Here is a 20,185-nt window from a genome sequence, read left to right on the forward strand (position 1 = left end):
AAAGTGCTGGAATTTACAGTTGCTGTATGGGGGGGGGGGTCTCTTGTTTTCATGTTTGTGATGTAAACTTAATACTCCTTTATTTATATATGGAAATAATGAAGGGGGATTTTGTCTGGAGGTCAAAAGGTGTTGTGATAAACCAAAACAATTGATCGGAATCAGGCAACTTTGTTGACATTACAGAGAACTCCGATGTCCCACTTGCCTCCAATGCAGCATCATGCCAAGAACGGGCAGCTGTGATTGGTCAATGCAACAAAAGGAAATAAGGCCGGTTTCAACAAATTTGCAGCGCATTTATGACTGTGTGAGGTTTAAGGACTTTTTATTCTATGTCACTACGGCTTGTTAATTTGCGTCTTTTTTTGTTTTGTTTCTATGTCACGTTTATGACGTCAAAACTTGAGGCGATTGTCGCACGCCTTTGTCAATCATACAAAACAGCTCTGCTTGGTTGATGTCGTGGGAATTAGAAAATAAAAACGTTTTGGATTCAACTAGGAATACATCGACGACCCTGTGAGGGTTTAAGCAAAACACTGGATGATTTTTGTTCGCGTTTCGGACGTTGCTTGAGACGATTGGCGGCAGCCTGTGTCAATCATACCAAGAGCAGCTCTGATTGGTTGACGTCGCATTTTTGGGACGTGCACTTTGACAACAGGAAGTGAGTGACGAACGCTATGTGAGACAAATAAAAAAAACAAAGATCCCCTCGCAAAGGCTATAAATGTCTTAATAATCTTGATGTGCTACGTGAGTAGGTCAAATGTATTCCTTTTTTTCTTTTGCCGTGAAGATTTCAATTGTGTATCACGTTTGCTAGCTTGATTGTTTTAGCTCAGTGGTAGCAAAAGAAACATTGATGACATTATTCTTCTTATTATTATTACTACTACTACAGAAATGAATCTGCTGTTAACGCCAAGAGGGCAGTTTGCACAGTAGCCGCTTGGCGGGCCTACGTTTGTTTAGCCTGCTATAATTGGACGAATACTATATAGTTCGAGTGAAACCAGGCTTGGTGCTTGCTTTATCTCATTTTAAAAGAAGTACTAGTGATCAAAAAGCAGTGCGTGTTTGCTTCCTGCTGGGTGAAAACATCAAAGGAATTAACTCCCATTCTTCTCTTGGTCTTTCTGTGCGTGTGTTTATGCATTTGTGTACGTTCGCATGGGGATGGACGTGCGTCTTGTGTGCTTTTGCGTGCGTTCCAGGTGAGGCCGGCAGTTGGCAGACGAGTTGTGGCGCGGACGTCGTCATGCACGCTAAGCATGCCGGGAGGAGCAGAGATGCTGCAGTGTGGCAGCAAACCCGAAGTCTCCTGTACAAAAACGTGCTCATCAAGTGGAGGACCAAACAGCAGAGCTTGCAGGTGTTTTTCTTTTCACCTGCAACATTGAAGCCACGGCAGAAGAGAGGTCATTGTGACCCGCTTGCGTAACTGTACAAAACCATGTTGACTTCACGCCTGTGAGTTCTTTTGAAGGGAATTGAAGTGCAGAAGCCACGCGGGCTTGTAAAGGCGAGTTGGGCTTGCAGAACTATTCGAGCCTTTGTTCTCAATGAAAGGGAAAGTCTTAAAACGGTCACATTTCAAGTGAGCAGAGTTTAAAAATGAAAACAATCTTTTTTGTTTGGAGAGTGGGGTGAAGTAGAAATAAGCTGCACAGGATCAAGTTTGAGTGATTTGAATCGGTCAAAATCAGTGGTTAAAAATAATAATAAATATATTAATAACTAGGGACAGGCCAATTATCGGCCGGGCCTTTTTACGAATCTGAAGGCCGATAAAGCTGGTATCTCGCTGAGCGGTGAATGCTTGCGAACGTAGCAAAATTGAGGGCTTTCAGGATTTGTAAGATGTTCGCAGACACTTTGTACTTTTCGCAAAACCATTTTGAACATATTCAGACCATTTTTCCTGTCTGCGAAGATCTTTTGAAACCTTTTCCGAACCCTGACGGGAAACCCCAAATTTGCATTTGCATGCATTTGTCGCTCGGTGAGATACTGGAAACTTTTCATTTATGGATTTATTAAAATTTCCACTTTATACAAAAAATATGCTGATACACTGGGAACTCCCAACACTTTTATTTTTAAAAATAACATTTGTTGACATTTTGGAAAACATGATCTCCAGTAGAAAACTATTTCCTTGCTTAGTTTTTAACTTAGCATAACACATGCTCATGTAAAATGTTGACGCTAATATTTTCTTTTTGACTGAAAATGAATATCAGCATGAAATATTGGTTATCGATGTCATTGTCATTGCAGGAAGTGATCCTGCCGCTGCTGCTGCTGGCTCTGCTCATCGTCATCAGCATTCAAAATCCGCACGTCTCCTACCCCGGCGTGCCCACCGTGGAGCTGGATTCGTACTTCAACGCTCTCAACAGCCTCGGCTACACGCCCGTCACCAACCTCACCAGCCGCATCATGGACGAGGTGGCGCGGGAGATGCGTAAGACGCGCACGCGTGTCGACGGCAAGGCGCACACGCGCTCAGTGAGGGGCGCGTTGATGTTTTGCGTGTCGCCGGCAGACCTCCCGGACGGTTTGGAGATGTTCAGCAGCGAGGAGGAGCTGGAGAACGCCAGCGCGCACGAGACGTCCACCTTGGTGGGCGTGGTGTTCGCCGACGCCGCCGCCACCGCCTACAGCATCCGCTTCCCCTACAGCCAGCTGCCGCTGCCCAGCGACTTCACCGAGGCCGTCGGTAACGTCCGGGATGGCGTTCGGGTCCCCACCGAACCCTCCCTCGCCATTCACCCGTCTTTTTGGTCCGCAGGCGACTGCGTGGGCAGCGACGGCAACTGCCGAGCGGCAAACTACTGGCACTCGGGATTTGTCCGCCTCCAGTTGCTGATTGATGCCGCCATCATCCAGGTGAGACGCGCTTGGCAAAAACAAAGCCGTACTGTCTTGACTCCCAATCTGTCCACGTTACGGATATTGATTTCATCCCGCTCGTCTGCTCCTGTTTTGATCCTGTGCCGTCCCAATCCCGTGATTAAGGTCAACTTGACTTCCACCCCGCGGGGGTCATAATGTTTAATCGTTAAGCAAGGGAATAATGTCTAATTGACGTGATGGTTAGTTTGTGGTCGGCCAAGGAGGCGGGGCGTTTTGCCGGCGTTGCGACTTTGACGTTTGCGTGCAGCTGCAGACCAAACGTCCGGCGTGGAGCGAGCTGGACGTGAAGGTGGTGATGATGGGTCAGCCCGGCGCGGTGGAGGAGCACAAGTTCCCGCACGCCCTCATCTCCGTCTACCTGGTGCTGGCCTTCACGCCCTTCGTCTCCTTCCTCATCATCAACGTGGCGGCCGAGAAGGAGCGGCGCATCAAGGACACCATGACCATGATGGGGCTCTACGACTCCGCCTTCTGGTAAGCCGCGGCGACCGCTCGCCGGCGCCGTTTCAAGCCTGTTGGCTCGCCGGCGCCGTTTCAAGCCTGTTGGCTCGCCGGCGCCGTTTCAAGCCTGTTGGCTCGCCGGCGCCGTTTCAAGCCTGTTGGCCCGCCGGCAGGATGTCGTGGGGCCTTCTGTACGCCGTCCTGGTGAGCGCCATGTCCGTCCTGATGGCCGTCATCGCCACGTGCACGGCGCTCTTCCCCAACAGCAACTTCCTGCTCATCTTCTTCCTCATCTTCCTCTACGGGATCTCCTCTGTGAGTGGCGCTTTTCCAAATCTAACTTCTCAACTCAAATCACTTCAACAAAGTTTGTTTATGGCCTAAAGATGGCAGCAACTTATATATTAATATTTTTAGATAGATTATTCTTTGAATGAATTCACAATTTTGATTAAAAAATGATTGATTAAAAAAGGTGAGAGTCCAAATTTCATAAGTAAAAAAGTTGTTTAAAAAATATCTAAAAATGTCCACAAAGGAAGAAGAAAGCCATCAAATGAGCACATGCAGTAAAGATCCGTGAAAAGAAGAAAATGTTCCAAAAGTAACCATCACATGTCCCAAAAAGCAAGAAGAGACCAGAACATGTGCATAAAATGTCAGCAATTGGACAGAAAGGTGGTCCAAACAAAAGTATATTAAAAAAAAAAAAAATCCAGAAGCGGAAAGGCAGAAGAAAATGAACGTGCACGTATCGGATGTTGCATATTTTGTGTTGCAGCTCGAATGATCTCGCCACCCAAACGCAATCTCGCAACATTTTGCGTCTCCAGACCGATTTCTTGTTCTGCTGGCTGAGCCCTGATCTAAAAGAACTTCCTCGACTCGCGTGACTTATCATTCCTTGGCACCAAATAGTGGCGCAGCACTATTTTTGTCCAAATGGATCAAAAGGCCGCAAGATGCTCTCGATGTCAACCACGGCAATCTTTGGCAAATTCTCCTCAAAGACACGTTTCAGGTCGCTGTCCATTGTGGTCTTCATGGACCCACGTGAAGGTTTGCGTGCGTGCGTGCAGATCTTCTACTCCTTCCTGGTGACGCCGTTATTCAAGAAGCCCAAGTTTGCCAGCACGGTGGGCTCCATGCTGACGGTGGTCTTCGGCTGCCTGTCGCTCTTCACCATCCTGATGGAGGATTTCCCGCAGCCGCTGGTCTGGATCCTCTGCCTGCTCTCCCCCGCCGCCTTCTCCATCGGCATCGCGCAGGTGACGCCGCACAATATTTATGGGCGCGATCACTGCCGCAGCGGCCCAAACCTTCCAATTCATAGGAACATGCACTACTAAACTAACCACCAGGGGGCGCCAGAGCTGCACAAGTGGAATCCAACCTTGCGCTGCTTTAGATGCCGTGGCCATTTTCAATCATGCGACCTATTGTCGCTTTGGTGCCGACCCGAGTCGCCGCGCACGTTTGTGTGATTGTCGTGATGTGGTGTCAGGTGGTGTACTTGGAGGCTCAAGGGGAGGGCGCCGTCTTCTCCTCGCTGTCCAGCGGGCCTCATCCGCTGTCCGCGCCGCTGCTCATGCTGGTTTTGGACTGCATCCTGTACCTGCTGCTGGCCGTCTACTTGGACCAGGTTCTGCCAGGTGAGCGCTCGCCTTTCGGGATCAAACTCGCAAGACTAAAACGCTGCATGGCTGCCGTCCCCCCCATTTTTCGGATGGTGCCGCAGGCCAGTTTGGGATGAGGCGGTCCTTGCTGTACTTCCTCAAGCCGTCCTATTGGTCCAAGCGCAGCAAGCGCTACGTGGAAGTGAGCTCGCTGTACGACGCCGAGGCAAACGGCGCTCCCGGCGGAAGCCGGTCGGAAGAACCCGTCTCGCCCGAGTTCCGGGGCAGGGAGGCCATCCGGTAAGTCCGCGGCCGTCCTGGAGGCGAGTGGCGGGAGGCCCAAGCGCTTTTCTGACGTTTGGTTGCTTGCATCACTTCTTTAGCCACGTTTACATTTTGGGTTTGTTTTTACATCACATTTCTTTCAGTGGAAGCGAAACACAACATGAATCAAAGCAAGTGTTGACTTTTCTTTCCGTGTGTGTGTGTGTGTCTGTGTGTGTCTGTGTGTGTGTTGCTCTCTGGCAGCATCACCAACATCAGCAAAGTGTACCATGACAAGGACAACAACGTTGAGGCACTCCGAGGTGCGCTTCACTTTCACAACGCATCAAAAGTCAAATCCCACATTTTCAATGTTGTACGCGGGGCCGCTCGTCTCAAAACGATCAATATTACGTTGGTGGAATATCAATGAACTCATTTGCTCCCCGAAACGTATAAATACGTTCTAGTTTCAATGTTTTAAGTGTCCCAAAGACGTATTTCTACGTTTGTTTTTTGCACGCTAGAGCATACAAAAGGCTTTGATGCAGCCTCTCAACGGCAAAGAACGGTTGAAGAAATGGTAGTTATTACACAAACGGCCAGCAGGTGGCAGCAATGCAAAAGAGATCAACCAGGGCCATGTTGAAAAAAAAAGCTCTTTTACTCCCATTTCTAAATGGATTTGTGAATAATGATGAAACTTTATTCTATATGCTAATGCTGCAAAACGGAAACCGATATTAATATACTTTTTTTTCCTGATGAAAGAAGAGACTCTCATCTTTCTCTTGGTAGGTTTTGATAGCAATCAAACACAATATTTTATTATGTGATTATGTCAAACCGCCGGGAGCGAAGGGGGTTGCTTCAGTCAAAATGGCTGCCAGTGAATGAGTTAAGAAGCAGAATCCAGGGGGCGGCCATTTTACCGTTTGCATTTTTTTTTTCCAATTTTGTCAATTAGAGCCGCAAGATAGCAGGAATTCCAGAAATGACAAAACATAACGTCCCAATAGTTGTGATGTGAAATTGTGAGCTTCCCGTGCGCAGGTCTGACCTTGGACATTTACGAGGGCCAGATCACGGCCCTGCTGGGCCACAGCGGCTCGGGGAAGTCGACCCTGATGAACATCCTGTGCGGCATCTGCCCGCCCAGCGCCGGCTGGGCGGCCATTTACGGCTCGCCGGTGAGCGAGATCGCCGACGGGCCTGAGATGAGGCGGCTGGTGGGCGTGTGCCCGCAGTTCAACATCCTCTTTGACGTCCTCACCGTGGACGAGCACCTCAGGATCTTCGCCGCCATTAAAGGGATCCCGCCGGCCAACGTGGACGCTGAGGTAATGGCGACGCCTTTGTTTGCCAGCTGCAGCCAACCTACAACATTTTCATTCTTTTTACTCGCGAGGAGAACAGACGGAGAAGTGCTCGGTTACAACCTCCTACCCGCTCTTAAAACTCTCGTAGCGTGGAATTTTTTTTACGACACATACGCAAAAATGAGCCAAAGTTTGGCTCACTGTTGCAAGTGTGATATCAAGTTATTTCTGAATATATCTATTTTTTAAATGTTCAGTGGTAAATTGCGGGAAATGCACTATAACACAACAGGTGTACAGTGCATCAAAAAACATGAAAAATGATGATTCATAATCAAATTTTTACTCACTTTGTTTCGCACATATGGACATGGACAGCGCCATTTTGAACCTCAACATGTTTTGGACAATTGGGTGCAATTTCAGCTCACTCAGTGATTTTTTTTTTCCATATTCTTTATATTTGATATGAATTTGAATAAAAGGCAAAAATGGTACATTTTCCTCCCGAGGGTCGATGGCTCGTGAACGTGTTTGTTGTTGTCCATCCTGGGAAAGGTGTCCAAAGTGCTGCAGGATCTGGACTTGGAGAAGATCATGACGGCTCAGGCCAAGAATCTGAGTGGAGGCCAGAAGAGGAAGCTGTCGGTGGGCATCGCCATCCTGGGGGACCCCAAGGTACGGCGGCGTGCCGGCGCCACACGCGCGTTGTTGCGTGGAGGTGACGCCTGCGCGCCTTTTTCAGATCCTGCTGCTGGACGAACCCACGGCCGGCATGGACCCGTGCTCCCGGCATCAGGTGTGGTCCCTCCTGAAGAGTCGCAGGGCCGGCCGAGCGCTCGTCCTCAGCACGCACTACATGGACGAGGCCGACATCCTCGCCGGTGCGCACGCACGCACGCACGCACGCACGCCGCGCACTGAGAACTGAGCGTTTCAAACCGCGTGTGTGCAGATCGCAAAGCGGTGATCTCGCAGGGCCGTCTGAAATGCGTGGGCTCGTCCTTGTACCTGAAGACCAAGTGCGGCGTGGGATATCACCTCAGGTACTTTGCGCTTTGTCGCCTCCCACTCGCCGTACGCCGTGTCAAGCCGCTCGCCCCCTCCCGGCAGGATGTCCATCAGCGAGCGCTGCGATGCCGAGCAGATTTCCTCGCTGGTCCAGCAGCACCTGCCCAAAGCCAGGCTGACTCGCCGGCAGGAGGCGGAGCTAAACTTCACGCTGCCTTTCGAGAGCATGCACGCCTTTGCGGGTACGAACAAAAATGAACGGAAATGCCGTTCCTCTGTTCCAGCCTCCGGTGTTGATTTTGTTGCCACAAGATGGTGCTACTTTCCTATTTGACAGGTCTAGGGCCTGCCACTTGATGTTTTTCCACGTGTTTGTTTGGGCAGGTTTGTTCTCGGAGCTGGACTCTCGAACCGACCTGGGCCTGGTCAACTACGGCGTTTCCATGACGACGCTGGAGGACGTCTTCCTGCGTCTGGAGGAGGACGCCGAAGTGGACCAAGCGGGTGAGCGCGCCGTCAAAGCCGCAACATCCGCCACAGCCCAAAAAACAAAATGGCTGATTTGAATCCATTTTCTTTTCCATCCTTCATAAAAAAAGAAAAAGCTAATGAGCATCACATTCTCCAAAACAAGTATTTTTTTCTTTTTCATTTTTTTCTGGGGTTTTCCCCTCTTAGGATGGACTTCAAAACAGTGGTCCCAAAACGGGACACACGCACAGATTGAACATTTTCAGGTGTGGAAATTAATCAATGATCACATGAAATTGGATGGTGGGAATCTTTTGGTCGTGGAGCATATTAGGGCTGTTCACTTCATCACAATTCATTTACAATTTCAATTATTAAACTCCACAATTACAAAATCACCGCAATCAGAAACACATATAAAAGATTATTAATACTCATTTTGAGTTGTTTAAATGTATATATTTTAACTTTTTTTTTTTTTTTTATAACTAATAAATCTTGTTTGGGGAAAAATGAACTTATACTTAACATATTTATTGTATTTCAAAGAAATGTATTTATTTGTTTTGTACCAAAAAACCATTGATTGTCTTAATCATGATTCTAATTATTACCAAATTAATGGTGATTAACTCATTTGCTCCCAAATATTTTAAATATGACCATGCTCCCAAAGACGTATTTATACATCATGTGTTTTTTTATGCTTTATTGCATAAATGGCCAGCGGGTGCCAGCAGAGTATAAGAGATCAACCAGAGCCATGTTGCAAAAAGACCCCCCCCCCCCCCCCACACACACACAGTTTTAAACAGATTTGTGAATATAGATGAAACTTAGCTATATTCTAATGCTAATTGCTGTCAAACGGAAACAGATATAAATCTACTTTTATTTCTTGATGAAAGAAGAGACTCTCATCTTTCTTTTGGTAGCTTCCATGTTTTTATATCAGTAGAACAGAGTCTTCTTTGGGCATTGCAAAATCCGTCCAAATTCAGTCCAACAGCCGGGAGTGAAGGGGGTTGCTTCAGTGAAAATGGCTGAGAGTGAATGAGTTGATATTTTCTTCCTAATGCAGCATCCGTAGACCAAATGCATCGGGACTGTCCGATTAGCTTCCAAAACTGTTGTTGTCCTGTCGCCTGGCTGGCAAAAGATTTCAGCGTTTTCAACCGCGAGGTGGAGCGTGACGGCGCAGCAGCGGCGTCGGCGGGCAGCGACGACGGCGACGAGACGGACCGGCGGCTGCTGATGTTTTGGGACAAATCGGAATTGGCGAGGGGCGGAGCCTTGTGGCGCCAGCAGTTGAGTTCGGTGGCGCGTCTTCACGTGCTCAACTTGTGCCGGGAGAGGAAGGCCTTCGTTTACATGTGAGTCCGCTAGCAAGACGCGCGCGTCTATGCTAGCATTTCTTCTCACTACTACTACATCGATGGCGGCGGTATTCATTCCGAGCGCTGTGCTAAGGAGGGCATGCCGGTTGTCCGGCAGTCTGTGTTTGGTGCTGGTGTTTGTCGCGGCCATGCTGGTGCTGTCGCTGTCGGTCGGGAGCATCCTGACGCACGCGCCCATTCGCCGGTTCCAGCCCGTCTACCTCCTGGGCAGAGACCAGCCCCCCCGCAGATACGCCAGCCGGCTGCTGGTTTGCAACTCCACAGGTGAGCGCCGGCGAATATTTGCGGCCGCTGGATATTTTGGCCCCACGTTTGCCGTTGTGCCAGGGACGGATATTTCGGACTTGATCCGCAACCTGGAAGCGCAGGACGTCGCGGTGGAAGTGAGGAAGGTCAGCGACTACATGGCGGCGGCGCCGCACAGCGCCGCCATCAACGTGACGGGATCCAGCAAGGTCACCAGAGGACATTGTTATTTCTCGCACTTTTTGGTCCTGCTACTTCCTCCACATTTTTGGACCCATTCTCACCATTCCAATTTCAACATGTTCTGCTTCAGGGCTACAATTTTCCCTCCTTCCATAAATTCCCGCTTTCCCCAAAATGTGGTGCGCTCGCGTGGCCTGACTTGCGTGCTGTTGTGCTGCAGGGCTTCAGGTTCAAGTTGGCCTTCAACAGCACCACGGTCCACTCCTTGCCCATGACCGTCAACATCCTCAGCAACGCTCTGCTCAGAGGTCGCAACAGCAGCGCACGCATCCAAACTTGGACCAAACCCTTCAACTATGTGAGTACTTTTGCATGTTGGGGTCTTTGTCCTCAATTAGCTGTTTTTTTTCTTCTTCAAAATCAAGTACAGGGAGACTTATTGGATTGGTGGGAAAAGAGAAAAGTTGCACGATGCTACTTGAGGACATTTCATTTCAGCCGCCTTGATGAAAATATCTCCAAGTAGTAGAGTGCCTCGTGGTCCGGCTCATTGGCGGCCACTTGGCAAACATCCCTTTGGACGTTCTTGTCTTGTTTGCGTCCGTCCCTCAGAAAGTCCCGTACGCTACGGCGTACATGCTGGGCTTCATCGAGTCGGTCCTGCTGGGGATGCTGGCGGCCGGCATGCCCGCCTACTTTGCCATGGAGCACCTGCGAGACCGCGAGGTAAGCGTGGACCCGAGTTTAGCCAGCGGCAGCCGTGGAGTGTTTGCTGCGTCAAAACGCCTCCAAAATTCTCCTGCATCTCATTACTTTGATGAAGATTTGATTTGTGTAAATAATTGGTTGCTCCGGTGCTTCTCAATCATTTTTTGTTAAAAAAAAAAAGTTTTGGGTTATTCCTTTTTTTTATGTATTTTTCAAATGAGCCGGCCGGTGTGTGCGTTTTAAAAACAAATGTAAAGCTGTGATCGGAACAACATTAAGTCATAAAAAATATATCATGATCATCCATGTATGTCTGTCTATCTTGCATTCTTCTATTTTATGCCTGACTTAATGAAGTGCGGCGGTCTGACGTGCGCGCGCGTCCTGACGTGTGTGCGTGTCCCCCCAGCTGAAGTGCCGCTCGACCCTGCGCGTGTCGGGCCTGCTCCCGTCGGCGTACTGGTGCGGCCGCGCGCTGGTGGACGTGTCCTTGTGCTACCTGGCGGTCCTGTGCTTGAGCGTCGTCCTCTTCTCCTTCCAGCCTGCCAGCCACCTCGGCGCCGTGGTCCGTGCCGCCGCCGCCGTCCGTGCCGCCGCCGCCGCCGCCGCTTTACGCAGCACAATCGTGCCGCTTTCTCACTTTTGTTTTCTGATCTGATGATAATATTGACGACGCTCTCGCAAGCACTTTCTCCAAACGCACTACGAGGTGAAGCGTGCCTTGCTTTAAGCCTCGCCCCTTATTGAATTCTGACACCCGAATCCGAGCCATAAAAAAAATAACACAATTGCAAATTCAAGCAAAATCTGCTTTTTTCTATTTTTTTTATCATCCTGAGTTACTGAGAACTCATTCCTAACACAAACACGTCTGTAATATGAATGTTTGTAAATGGTCTTAAGAATGAAGACGAAGTGTTGACCCCGTGGTGACCTCTGCGTGCGTCTCTGTCGCGCTCTCAGGTGGGCTGCACCCTCGGCTTCGCTCCGGCCGTCATCCTCTTCACGTACGTCTGCTCTTTCGCCTTCTCTCGAGTCCAAAGCAACAGAGACTTCTTTTCCGTCATGTGCATGATGGTGAGCAACGCCTGCCGGCCGGGGTGCTTTGCTCCTCAGGGTCCGGACCACTTGCTGTAGTTCATCAAAGTCTTTCACCAATGTACTTTTTGTTTTGAAATTCTTTTTAATGTAAGAAAATGAGGACGGGGGAGGGCCCAATGTTTTATTTCCCCGCCACGTCATGTCTGCTCATTGACGTCCTTGGCACCGACGCGGCAGGTGTGCGTGGTGTCGGCCTCGCTGGTTCACCTTCCTCTGGTGAGCAACAACCAGACGTTGTCGCAGTGGCTGCACAACATCCTGTGCGTCTTCAACCCGCTCTACCCGCTCATGGGCTGCCTCAACTGCATCATCAAGGTACCCGCAGCCGTACGCCAGCGACGGTTCGAGTACGTATAAGCAACAGCGCGCTTGATTTTTTTAGCCGATTGTTTTTCTTTGTTTTGCTGTCCAGGCCGACTTCCTGCCGGCTGACAAGTACGACCAGGATTCCGTGAGGAACAGTCTGCTCGTCTCGGTTTTTGCTGTAAGTCAACAAATCCGCTACTGAAATCTTCATCGTCATCATCATCATCATCCAAAGCGGCGCTTGAGGGCCGCATTCCAAAGAAAAAAGAAACCCGTGCGCGTGTGTGACATGTCGGAGGGTTCCTTCGAATTAGAAATGATTTGCTCATTACCGAGGTTTATTCTTGTGACATTTCTATGTGGAGGCGTCGTTAACGGGACAAAAAGTTCTGGGTTTGTCATTTTTGCGTTTTTGCTGAAAGTGTAAATGACGCCGAGGCTGCGGTTTTGTTTGTTTGCGTGCGTTCAGCCGTACCTGCAATGCCCGCTGCTGATGTTTGCGCTGCGCTGGCTGGAGCGCCGTCACGGCGGCAGGATCGTCAGGACGGATGGCTTGTGCAGGTCAGCGGCGCCACTTTGGCAAAGATGTCCTGCTTTTGTTGTCTTTGTTGGCGTGCGCCACATTTCAACTTCAGTCAGTCGACCTCACGCGCGTAACGGAACGACATTTGGAACACGTTTTGGAAGTCAACTTTGGTGTCCGCCGCGTTAGGTTGTCACCGGTCAGGAGGCCCAAAGTGGAGCGCAACCCGGACCAGGGCCCGGACCAGGACCAGGACGAGGATGAGGACGTTCAGACGGAGAAGGCAAAGGTCAAGGAGGCTCTCGGCTGCCAGTCCTGCGACGAGGTCAACAAACCATCGCAATGGCAAAATCTTCCACCAAATCACTCCATTTTGTTTTCCTTGCTTTTGAGATTTTTTACTTTGTGCTTCTTCTTTTTTTTCATTTACCTTCAAGTGTCAAAACAACAATTGACAATAATCAGCCCATTTTCAAATGGAACTTCCTGCTGCCAAATGTGCCGCTTGAGCCCCAATCGAATTTTGTGTTCCCCGCAGAAGCCGCTGCTGGTTGCCAGCAACCTGAGGAAGAAGTACAAAAGTGGCAGGGAGGGTTCGGCTCTCAACAAGAGCGGAAAAGTGGCCGCCAAGAACGTCTCCTTCTGCCTTCGCAAAGGTCGGTTGCAGAGAAAAGTCCGAATGATTCGCATTCGTGTCAGCAACAGAAAAGGAAATTCATGCTCCCAAGTCAAACAAATGTGACGCCTTGCCAAAGGGTTCGCAATTGCCTGTCGAAGGCAGCATAAGCAATACTTTGGTCAAAAGCAATCAATGCAGCTCACGTCAACATATCGGCAAAAACCCAATTTGTATCGCTTCGGTCTGAACGCAAGGAGAAAATGACAAAAGAATGACCAAGAGTCCATTCAGAGCATCTGTTGGTTGAAAGGTTTCGTTTCTTTTTGAAAGTGTAATTGTGACAAGATTTCAAGCTGACCGTCTCGACGATGCAAATCGTCGTCACGTCGTCGTCGTCGTCGTCACGTCGCTCTTGCTCGTGTCCTTGTCCAGGCGAAGTTCTGGGCCTGCTGGGCCCAAACGGATCCGGCAAAAGCACCATCATGCACATGCTGTGTGGGGAGACGGAGCCCACGGCGGGACAGGTGCGTGTGTGCGTGCGTGTGTGTGCGTGCGTGCGTGCGTGCGTGCGTCCGTGTGTGCGTGCGAGTGTGTGTGCGTGCGTCCGTGCGTGCGTGCGTGCGTGTGTGCGTGCGTGCGTCCGTGTGTGCGTGCGAGTGTGCGTGCGTGCGTCCGTGTGTGCGTGCGAGTGTGTGTGCGTGCGTCCGTGCGTGCGTGCGTGCGTGCGTGCGTGCGTGCGTGCGTCCGTGTGTGCATGCGTGTGTGCGTGCGTGCGTGTTTTTTTAACACTGAATTGTGAAGGTACAAAAAAAAAAGTCATATCCTATGAAGATGTGCCATCTGAGTTTCAGCTTAATGTGGTTTTTCTTTTCTTTTTTGCCCTGAATTTTTTGAAATGTTAAATAAAAAAAAATACATTCATCATTCAGATTGTAAGAAATTTCAGTGTTGAATATTCAATTTGAATTTCTCAAATCTGTGACGTCTGAGTTTGAATTAAATGGACTTCATTTTTTTCACATTCAAATTTTTCTGATATGTATTTTTTTCTACAGGATTTTTTTTTCAAATTTTAAATATTTTGAAGTGGGATGTTGAAAAAATTCAGTGTTGAAAATTCAAATGGAATATCTGAAAGTGTATCTAAGACTTTTGTGCATTTAATTGTAAATTTCTTCATCTTTTTTAGCACGCATTTTTTAAAAATCTTTCACAATTGAGAATAAAATGAAAATTCAAATGTCACACGAGCAAAAGTCCTTGAAATGTTAGACGGCTTCAATTGAAAAGCTTGAAAGCCTTCAATGTGGAAAAGATGAAATGTGATCACCCGGCGACGTTGTTTGCGATGTCACGAGCGGCGTGCGTTGTGTTCAGGTGCTGACGGGCGAGCTGGGCGTGGAGCAGGTGGGCTACTGCCCGCAGGTCAACCCTCTGTGGCCCCGGATCACGCTGCGCGAGCACCTGGAGGTGTACGCCGCCGTCAAGGGGCTGCGCGGGCGCGACGTCCCCGGCATCATCCAGCGGTGGGTCCCGACCGCACTTTTCCCACTTCGGACTTGGACTCGGCAAATCTCGTCTCTTCAGATTTGAAAATGTGCATTTTGGGACGATTGTGCCGTTTGCAAATGGATGGCGATCCAAAGCGACCGACCGCGTTGATGACATTTGTCACGCGCGATCCTCAACGCTCACGGATGACGACAAATTGCAATCTTTTGAGTCCAAGATGGCGGCGAAGTGCGGACTGTTTTCTTGTGTTTTTGCCGCAGGGTGGTGAACGCTCTGGAGCTGAAGGAGCACGTGCACGAGCAGGCCCGGACGTTGAGCGCCGGACTGAAGAGGAAAGTGAGTGGATGGACAAAATTTGGCTGATTTTGACACGAGACGGACGGACGGACGCGTCCTGACCTTTTGGTCCTCTCGGCAGCTGTGCTTCGCATTGAGCATGATCGGGAACCCGGAGACCATCCTGCTGGACGAGCCGTCGTCCGGGATGGACCCCAAGTCCAAACAGCGCGTCTGGTCCGATTTGCATTTTACACACATTTTTATTCCTTCATCAAATACACACAAATTACATTCTTCATGTTCTCTGACATTTTTATATCGATTTTTCTTTGCAATTATTTGCATTAGAATTCATTAACCAGTAATAAAAAAAATGTAATGGGAAAAAACATATTATTATTATTATTATTATTCTTTATTTATTTATAATTCATTTCTAGTAATTAACCAGTTATCTGGTAAATTCCGTTTTTTACATGTTCCCTATTTATTTTTTCAAATAGTTTTACACTTTTTTTTGTAATTCTTTTCCATTTTTCAAATTGTACTGTTCGGTTTGTAATTAATTAGAACTAAACAATTACATATTTACATGTAAACTATTTAATATAATCCATAAGTGTTAAATGTCTTTATTAATTAATATTAATTAATTTGCATTCATTCACATTTATAAAATGTTTCTTATAAAAAACTTTTTTTTCCCTCATTTTTATATTTTTACAATAAAAAATGTTAAACTATGTATGCAAAGCAAATTTTTTGTATGATTAGTTACAATATTGACTCAGATTAATTTAAAAGGTTTGAATCATTTCTTACAATTAAAGGAATTAATTTGAATGTTAATTATTTATGATTATGATTAACAATTTGGTTAATAAAATCAAAATAGGTCATACTATAAACAAAAACAATTGATGTGATCAACCAAATCAAATCCATTTTCTTTAGGATTAATGTGAAATTGGCCGTCAGAACAAAACTCTGCTATTGAATTAATTTTCTTTCTTTCCAGGAGGGCCATCCGCGCCGCCATGAGGGAGCGTCAGCGCGGCGCCGTGCTGACCACGCACTACATGGAGGAGGCGGAGGCCGTGTGCGACCGCGTGGCAATCCTGACGTCGGGCCGGCTCAGGCGCGTCTGGTCCCGTCTCGCCCCGTCGGGCCCCGCCGGGCCCCGCCGGGCCCCGCCGGGCCATCCCAGCCCGCAGCGTTTGACGCGCCGTCTCGGTCTTGGTCCCGCAGGTGTCTGGGCTCCATCCAGCATCTGAAGGCCAAGTACGGCCGAGGCTACGGCCTGGAGATGAAACTCGGGGAAGACCTGACGGGGCTCCAGCAGGTGGCGCTGCTGCACAAGGAGATCCTCGCCATCTTCCCGCACGCCTCCAGACAGGAGAGGTGAGGGTGGCGGCACGCGCCCGCACGCGCCCGCACGCGCCCGCACGCGCCCGCACGCGCCCGCACGTTGAGTTTGCGCATGTGGAAATGCCAACATGGAGTCAACGTTTTGGAGCGGCGAGGACGTTCGAACCTCGCAAGCACCTTGAAATGGATTGAAATACTTCTTTGCTTGTGCATGTGCAAAAAAGCAAAGAAGAAGAAGAAAAAAGCCTCCCTAGTAGTATGAATGGTTGTAGTTCGAGTTGAAATGTTGAATCCAGAGCAGCCGGCAGCGACCCGACTCCAATTTGTGTTCGAGAAGACAAGCTACGACTTTTGACGCTTGCACGCTTGTTTGTTACGGCAGCTTTACTACGCTGATGGCGTACAAAATCCCCACGGAGGACGTCCGCTCTCTGGCCGCCGCCTTCTCGCAGCTGGAGCGCGGTCAGTCACGCGCACGCAATGCGCCAAATGTTGTGATGTCATCAACTGAATGTGATGTCGTGTTTGTTTGTGCAGTCAAGCAAACGTTCAAGATTGAGGAGTACAACTTCTCGCAGTCCACGCTGGAGCAGGTGAGACGCCGCCCGCACGCACTACATTAACTCTTTGACTGCCAAAAACGTTAAATAACGTTTAGTAAAATCCTATGGAGGAGTGCCAAAGACGTTAAAAGACGTTTTTTTTTTTCAAAACAGAGGTGAAACGAACCATTTTCTATTGTTGATTACTGAAAAACGGAATAAGGTAGAAACAAACTTTTTTTTCTGATGAAAGATGAGAGTCCAAACTTTCATTTGGTAGTATGTGTGTTTCCATAGTCCAAACACAACATTTTCTGCGGACCTTGAAAGATCAGTCAAAAATGCTTAAATCGGCTGGCACCCACGGCATCCCTTTTCTGAAAACGTCTGGCAGTCAAAGAGTTAACGTCGGCCTCGTCAGTCTCAAATAGCGAAAGATCATTTCTGACTCCTGAAAACAGAAAATGTCAGACTTATGATCAAGAAAATTCTCAACAAGGTCATAAGTTGAGTTTATTTCCTAAAAAGTACTTGCACTCGAGTATTTTTTTCAGTTACAGTACTGCATAGAGATAGAAAATAATGTGTTCCGTTAGGGCTGTGCAGTTCATTGAAATACAATTACAAATTCAGCTTAATTAATTAATGCTCATTTTCTAGGTGTTTAAATGTATGCATTTGTTCCTTTTTTTAAATTTTAAAATAACTAGTACATTTTGTTTCATCCAAAAGGGAAAAAAAAGTTTTTCTTTTTTTTATGTATTTTTGTTATTATTATTTTATATATTTATTTTATTTATTATAGTTTTTATTTCATTTGTATTTATCGTATCCCATGATGTGTTAGCATGAAGCTAACCGTGTTTGCTTGGGGAGCCGGGAATGAGTGAACGATTGTTTCGGGATTTGCGTCGGACGTTTTGAGTGACGCGGCGGCCGACGTGATGCGCCCGCCAAGCGTGACGCCCCACGGTGTGTTGTGACGCGTCCGCAGGTCTTCCTGGAGTTCGCCAAGGAGCAGCAGAGCGAGGACGAGGAGGCGGGCTCGCTCAGCACCACCTTCCAGTGGCGCCGTCTGACAAACGACCAATCCCTCGCCGACCGCTCCCTTAGCGACAACTACGGCGACAGCGTCGTGCGACAGCTGTGACCTCCCACGCGCAAATACCGACTCGCAACTTTAGCACCCCTTTCACGCTGACCCCCAAAGCATTTGTGTCGTCAACGCATACCCTCCACGTTTGGGTGAAAGACAGAAGGTAAAATGCCGGCTCTACCGTTTCACACCGATAACGCGTCACTTTTGCCGACAAACAGCATGAAAGGAGGTGTTTTTTTCATTCAAAAGAATTGCAAACCGTCCAGGAGAAAAGCACCAAAGCAGCGTGTGTAAGACTTCTTGAGCCCCTTTCACACGGTCAAAAAACTACCCTTGAGTGATTGTTGCTGTCCCACAAACCATGTGGGAACGCCCACTATGGACAAAAACCTGGCGGCTGAATAATAATATGGTGACAGGACAGCGTGAAAGGGGCTTTTACTATTGGTAGGGAGCCATTTGAAAGGGAATGCAAGTTGTCCAGAGGCAGCGTGAAAGCTTTTTTGTTGATGTTCCTACAAATCCACAAGAATATCCCCTTTCTGGGCGTTGTTTGAAAAAGGGCAGCGTCAGAGGGGCCTATTTAGTTTTTTTTTTTTAAATGTGAGCCGTCCAAGATGGAAGCATCCAATCAGCACACGTGACGCCATGTCGGTGGCGCGATCACCACACTGGACGCTTTCACAGCCACACGGACGCCGAGCGGGAGGCGCCAGCTCACGTCGTCCACGTAGCACAAGTTAGCCAGGACGCACGCCTCGGATGGCTCGTTTATTATTTAGTGTTTGGGAGGGGCGAGGGGGAAATACTTTATGTATTTGTGTCTCTTTCCCCTTAAATTGGTGAATTCAAATGTATTTATTACATTGAATTGATTTTGCCAAATTTGACTTGTACGGCACATCCCCTTTTTTAACCTCAAAAAAAGACATTTCAATTGATTGAAGCTTCAAATGGAATCTCTTTTTTTCTTCTAACATCAACTTTTTGCAATTGTCTCATTGGTTGTGGCAGTAGGCAGTAGGTTGTGTGCACCCGCAACCGCTTGCCAGCTGATGGATGAATAAAATATTTGTAATAATCTGAATATGTGCTTTCAATTCTCTGAACAAATTGCTTTCACCAAAGTCATTCTAATGCACAGAAATGTCCAAATTCTGGTCAAATGTACTTCTCAAATTTGTTACACCCACCCAAGAAAGAGAACTTTTTTTTTAATTGTCCTAAAAGTACGTCTCTTCATGACAATGTCTACTTATCAAACTGTAAAATTTGGGAAAGTAGTGTTCATTCTACTGGAACACAAATGTAGTCCGTGTCTTGAGCGGCCATTTTGTCTCGACATGACATCACATCATTGCCAAGTGGGCTCAGGTAACAACGACTATGACGGATGACCTGTTTTCCTCGTGACGTCATTTTCATTCGACAGCAAGTGGATCTCCCCCGAGTTTTTTTATCCGCATTTGTGAATTAAAAAAATCCCTAAAAGCAACAAAACATTCAAAACTAAGTCTAATTTCTTATCTTCCTGAACTACACTAAGCCGAATAGACTCTTCTGTCAGGCGGAAATCAATATTTGTTGATTGTCTCCAATTTTGAGAGACTTCAGATGACCGAAAATCTTCTTTCACCGCCGCTCTTAAAAAGAGATCGGAATTGCATTTGTTATCTTTGCGTATTCCGTAAAACTACTTTGTATTTGGCATTTTGCCATTTTTGACAAAAGTCTTCATGTAAGGTTCCCATTTTTGTCTTAACAAGTGCGCTACAGCCCTCTGCCTTAAAAATGGATTTCCTGTTAAGCAATATGTATCGATTATACCAGATTGGGTTATTGTGACGAGTAAAATGATGGCAGTGCAATCATTTCCAATAGAGAAGGGCTTGTTGCAGAAAATCTGACAGTTTGGCCGGTAATGGTCTACACTTAGTCACATCGCAACAGAAATTCTATACAACCCACTTTTTTGAAGATTACATTAGGAACAATAAACCAAAAATAAATCCTGATTCGTAACAAAGGATTTCAGCCATTCTAACTTCAAGACTCCATTCGTAACATCAAAATCAATGGCATTTATAGCCGCCTTCCTCATACCCTTTGACCATGTCATTTTTTTCCTTATGTACAGACATCTGTTCCTCCATATGAATCTAAAATGTATAGTGTTTATCATTTTAATTATTTTAGACGAAATCGAAAGTATGAAAGTTTCCATTTCCGCTTTCGTTTCAGACATGTTTTGTCCC

At 47.6% G+C, this 20,185-nt stretch overlaps 1 protein-coding gene across 2 annotated transcripts; it reads left to right on the top strand.

Annotated features, from left to right (window-relative positions):
- The first annotated feature begins 312 nt into the window (after window positions 1-312).
- abca5 (ATP-binding cassette, sub-family A (ABC1), member 5) lies at window positions 313-19,017 on the top strand. 2 transcript variants are annotated; one of them, XM_077550627.1, is made up of 38 exons: window positions 313-670; window positions 1,221-1,378; window positions 2,287-2,473; window positions 2,555-2,728; window positions 2,801-2,898; window positions 3,173-3,399; window positions 3,540-3,681; window positions 4,446-4,634; window positions 4,871-5,018; window positions 5,105-5,282; window positions 5,511-5,569; window positions 6,300-6,586; window positions 7,124-7,243; window positions 7,311-7,449; window positions 7,521-7,611; window positions 7,679-7,818; window positions 7,961-8,080; window positions 9,207-9,420; window positions 9,542-9,708; window positions 9,772-9,899; window positions 10,094-10,231; window positions 10,486-10,599; window positions 10,991-11,146; window positions 11,545-11,658; window positions 11,860-11,997; window positions 12,095-12,166; window positions 12,458-12,549; window positions 12,701-12,836; window positions 13,050-13,167; window positions 13,563-13,654; window positions 14,508-14,656; window positions 14,903-14,978; window positions 15,061-15,155; window positions 15,940-16,059; window positions 16,170-16,322; window positions 16,672-16,751; window positions 16,827-16,882; window positions 17,826-19,017. In XM_077550627.1, exons 2-38 carry the CDS (start codon window positions 1,265-1,267, stop codon window positions 17,979-17,981), a joined length of 4,977 nt encoding a protein of 1,658 aa, XP_077406753.1. In that variant the 5' UTR covers window positions 313-670; window positions 1,221-1,264; the 3' UTR covers window positions 17,982-19,017. The 2 variants fall into 2 exon arrangements, with proteins under 2 accessions (XP_077406753.1, XP_077406752.1); XM_077550626.1 differs by having other exon boundaries at window positions 651-759.
- The last annotated feature ends 1,168 nt before the right edge of the window (window positions 19,018-20,185 follow it).

The sequence above is a fragment of the Vanacampus margaritifer genome, chromosome 18 (genome assembly GCF_051991255.1).
Source record: "Vanacampus margaritifer isolate UIUO_Vmar chromosome 18, RoL_Vmar_1.0, whole genome shotgun sequence".
Lineage (NCBI taxonomy): Eukaryota > Metazoa > Chordata > Actinopteri > Syngnathiformes > Syngnathidae > Vanacampus > Vanacampus margaritifer.